Here is a 1940-nt window from a genome sequence, read left to right as displayed (position 1 = left end):
AGCCATTTATCGAATTTTATCAATCCTCAACTCATTTTCTCTCACTATATCCCCTCTAGTAAAGTAAATTAGTCCAAGGCCACTCTTGCTATCGAGATATATTGAAAGACAAAATGAATAAAACCCCACTGTGTTTTAAAAAGTCTGCAAAAAGAAATCCCCTATTTTCAAAATAAGTTAAAAGCTCCCATGTGTTTTTTAAAACTCAGCTGAGACTCTTAGTATTTCTATATATAATAATACAAATTCTAAGACTTCCTTTCATTTCTACAAAAACCAAAACATACAAGAACATTATAATCAATACAAGTGAACGATACATAAACAAACACACAACAGTCAAATAAGTAAAAGAATCTGTAAAAATTCACCTTATCAGACTTCTCCTGCTCAGCCTTCTCCTGCTCAGTCTTCTTCTTCAGCTTCTCCAGCCTCTCCTTCTCCATTTTCTTCACTCCAACAAAAACCACCAAAACAAAGTAAAGATAACAACAATAACCACACCCAAACATTATAACCACAAACCACACACACACACAGAAATTCAAACCACCTGAATATACATGGTTTCCTTAGCACGCTCTTCTTCGCTGAGGACGCGGCCTTTGTCATCACTAAAGTAGCGAAGGCTCGAAGCAGACGATCGCCAGTTGCCTTCCATCAAACGACACAGTCCACTGCGGGAAACGACAGATCTCATCGCCATCTTCTGATCTCCTCTCCGTAGGTGCAGTCGTCTAACGAATGATCAGGTGATTAATTAGAAAGTAAACTGAATTAACAAATCACTAGGGTTTATAAATACTATATATAGAAAGTGGTATGCAAGATTCAGATCCGGGTCGGGTTGTGGATGAATCGGAATTGATAGCGGTTTTTGGGAAACCAGGTGAAGGTCCGTCCGCGCGCTCACGGGTTTGTTGCCACGTTGGAATTGAATGAAATAAAATTGGAGATACAGAGAAGATTAGCACGGCCCTGCGCAAGAATGCCACGGGGAAATGGTCTAAAAAAAAATTGTGGGGAAATTTTTATTTCGATTCAGTCGGTCAAATTTGAATTAATCATATAATAAGTATAATATATTTATTGTGTGATTTATTTATAATTTATAAAAATAACCAATCACATAAAAAGTGTAATACATTTACTTTATAATTTGTTAGATTTAACTAAATTTGATTTGAGCAAAAACTTTTCGAAGATTGAGACTTTTTTTTAAGGCAAAATCTTTTTCTTGGTCCCTTGTATTTTTTATTTTTTTTTATCCTAGCTCTTTTTACTCATTTTAAAAATATTAGATATCATAGTATGTGATTTTTGTAGGTAGATATAAAGAATTCTAAAATAATAAAAAAATTATAAAAAGAATAAATTATAATTATAAATTGTAATATAACGGTTAAAAAATTAGGTTAGAAAAAAAATTGTGAAATTATTAAAAAATATTAAAATTACTGATCTAATAGAAGCTTTTTACAGGGAAAAGATAAAATAAAGTATAATTTGAGTAGTCAAAAATTAGGATATATGTATTATAATTTTAAAATATTAAATTAATTATAAATTTTACTATATATAATAAAACAGAATCATTGAGGCTATCCACCTAAGCGCCATGTATCCTAAAAAAATTAAAAATATTGGATTTATCAAAAAAAAATTAATCAATATTATCTATCAAGTTTTATTTAAATATAGAATAAAAAATATTATCATTTTCTTTATTGTTTCTTTAAGTATGTAAAAATATGTATATTAAATATCTATTTTGATAATATTATGTGTCATCTAATCAATATAATCTAATAAAAAAGATTAAATAAAAAATAAAAAATTATTAATATTTATACAAAAGAATATAATATGGCAAATGTAACAAGACGCAGATGGCATTCATTGGCGCAGAAGATAAAAGCAACACCTCACTTTTTCTGTGT

General features: G+C 29.6%; 1 protein-coding gene across 1 annotated transcript; it reads right to left on the bottom strand.

Annotated features, from left to right (window-relative positions):
• Window positions 1-225: 225 nt before the first annotated feature.
• On the bottom strand, window positions 226-891 carry LOC105179677. The gene is made up of 2 exons (XM_020691396.1): window positions 554-891; window positions 226-449 (listed from the first exon to the last, which is right to left on the bottom strand). The coding sequence occupies exons 1-2, from the start codon at window positions 704-706 to the stop codon at window positions 249-251; spliced, it is 354 nt and encodes a 117-aa protein (XP_020547055.1). The 5' UTR covers window positions 707-891; the 3' UTR covers window positions 226-248.
• Between the last annotated feature and the right edge of the window lie 1049 nt (window positions 892-1940).

The sequence above is a fragment of the Sesamum indicum genome, unplaced genomic scaffold (assembly GCF_000512975.1).
Source record: "Sesamum indicum cultivar Zhongzhi No. 13 unplaced genomic scaffold, S_indicum_v1.0 scaffold00188, whole genome shotgun sequence".
Lineage (NCBI taxonomy): Eukaryota > Viridiplantae > Streptophyta > Magnoliopsida > Lamiales > Pedaliaceae > Sesamum > Sesamum indicum.
The sequence above is the reverse complement of the archived record's forward strand: the minus strand, read 5'-3'. Positions and strand labels throughout refer to the sequence as shown.

Excerpts from the sequence above, each read along its gene's own strand:
- LOC105179677 (XM_020691396.1), bottom strand. The coding sequence starts at position 706 with ATGGCGATGAGATCTGTCGTTTCCCGCAGTGGACTGTGTCGTTTGATG. Across the intron at positions 450-553 it reads AGGAAACCATGTATATTCAG|AAAATGGAGAAGGAGAGGCT; the intron begins GTGGTTTGAATT and ends GTTGGAGTGAAG.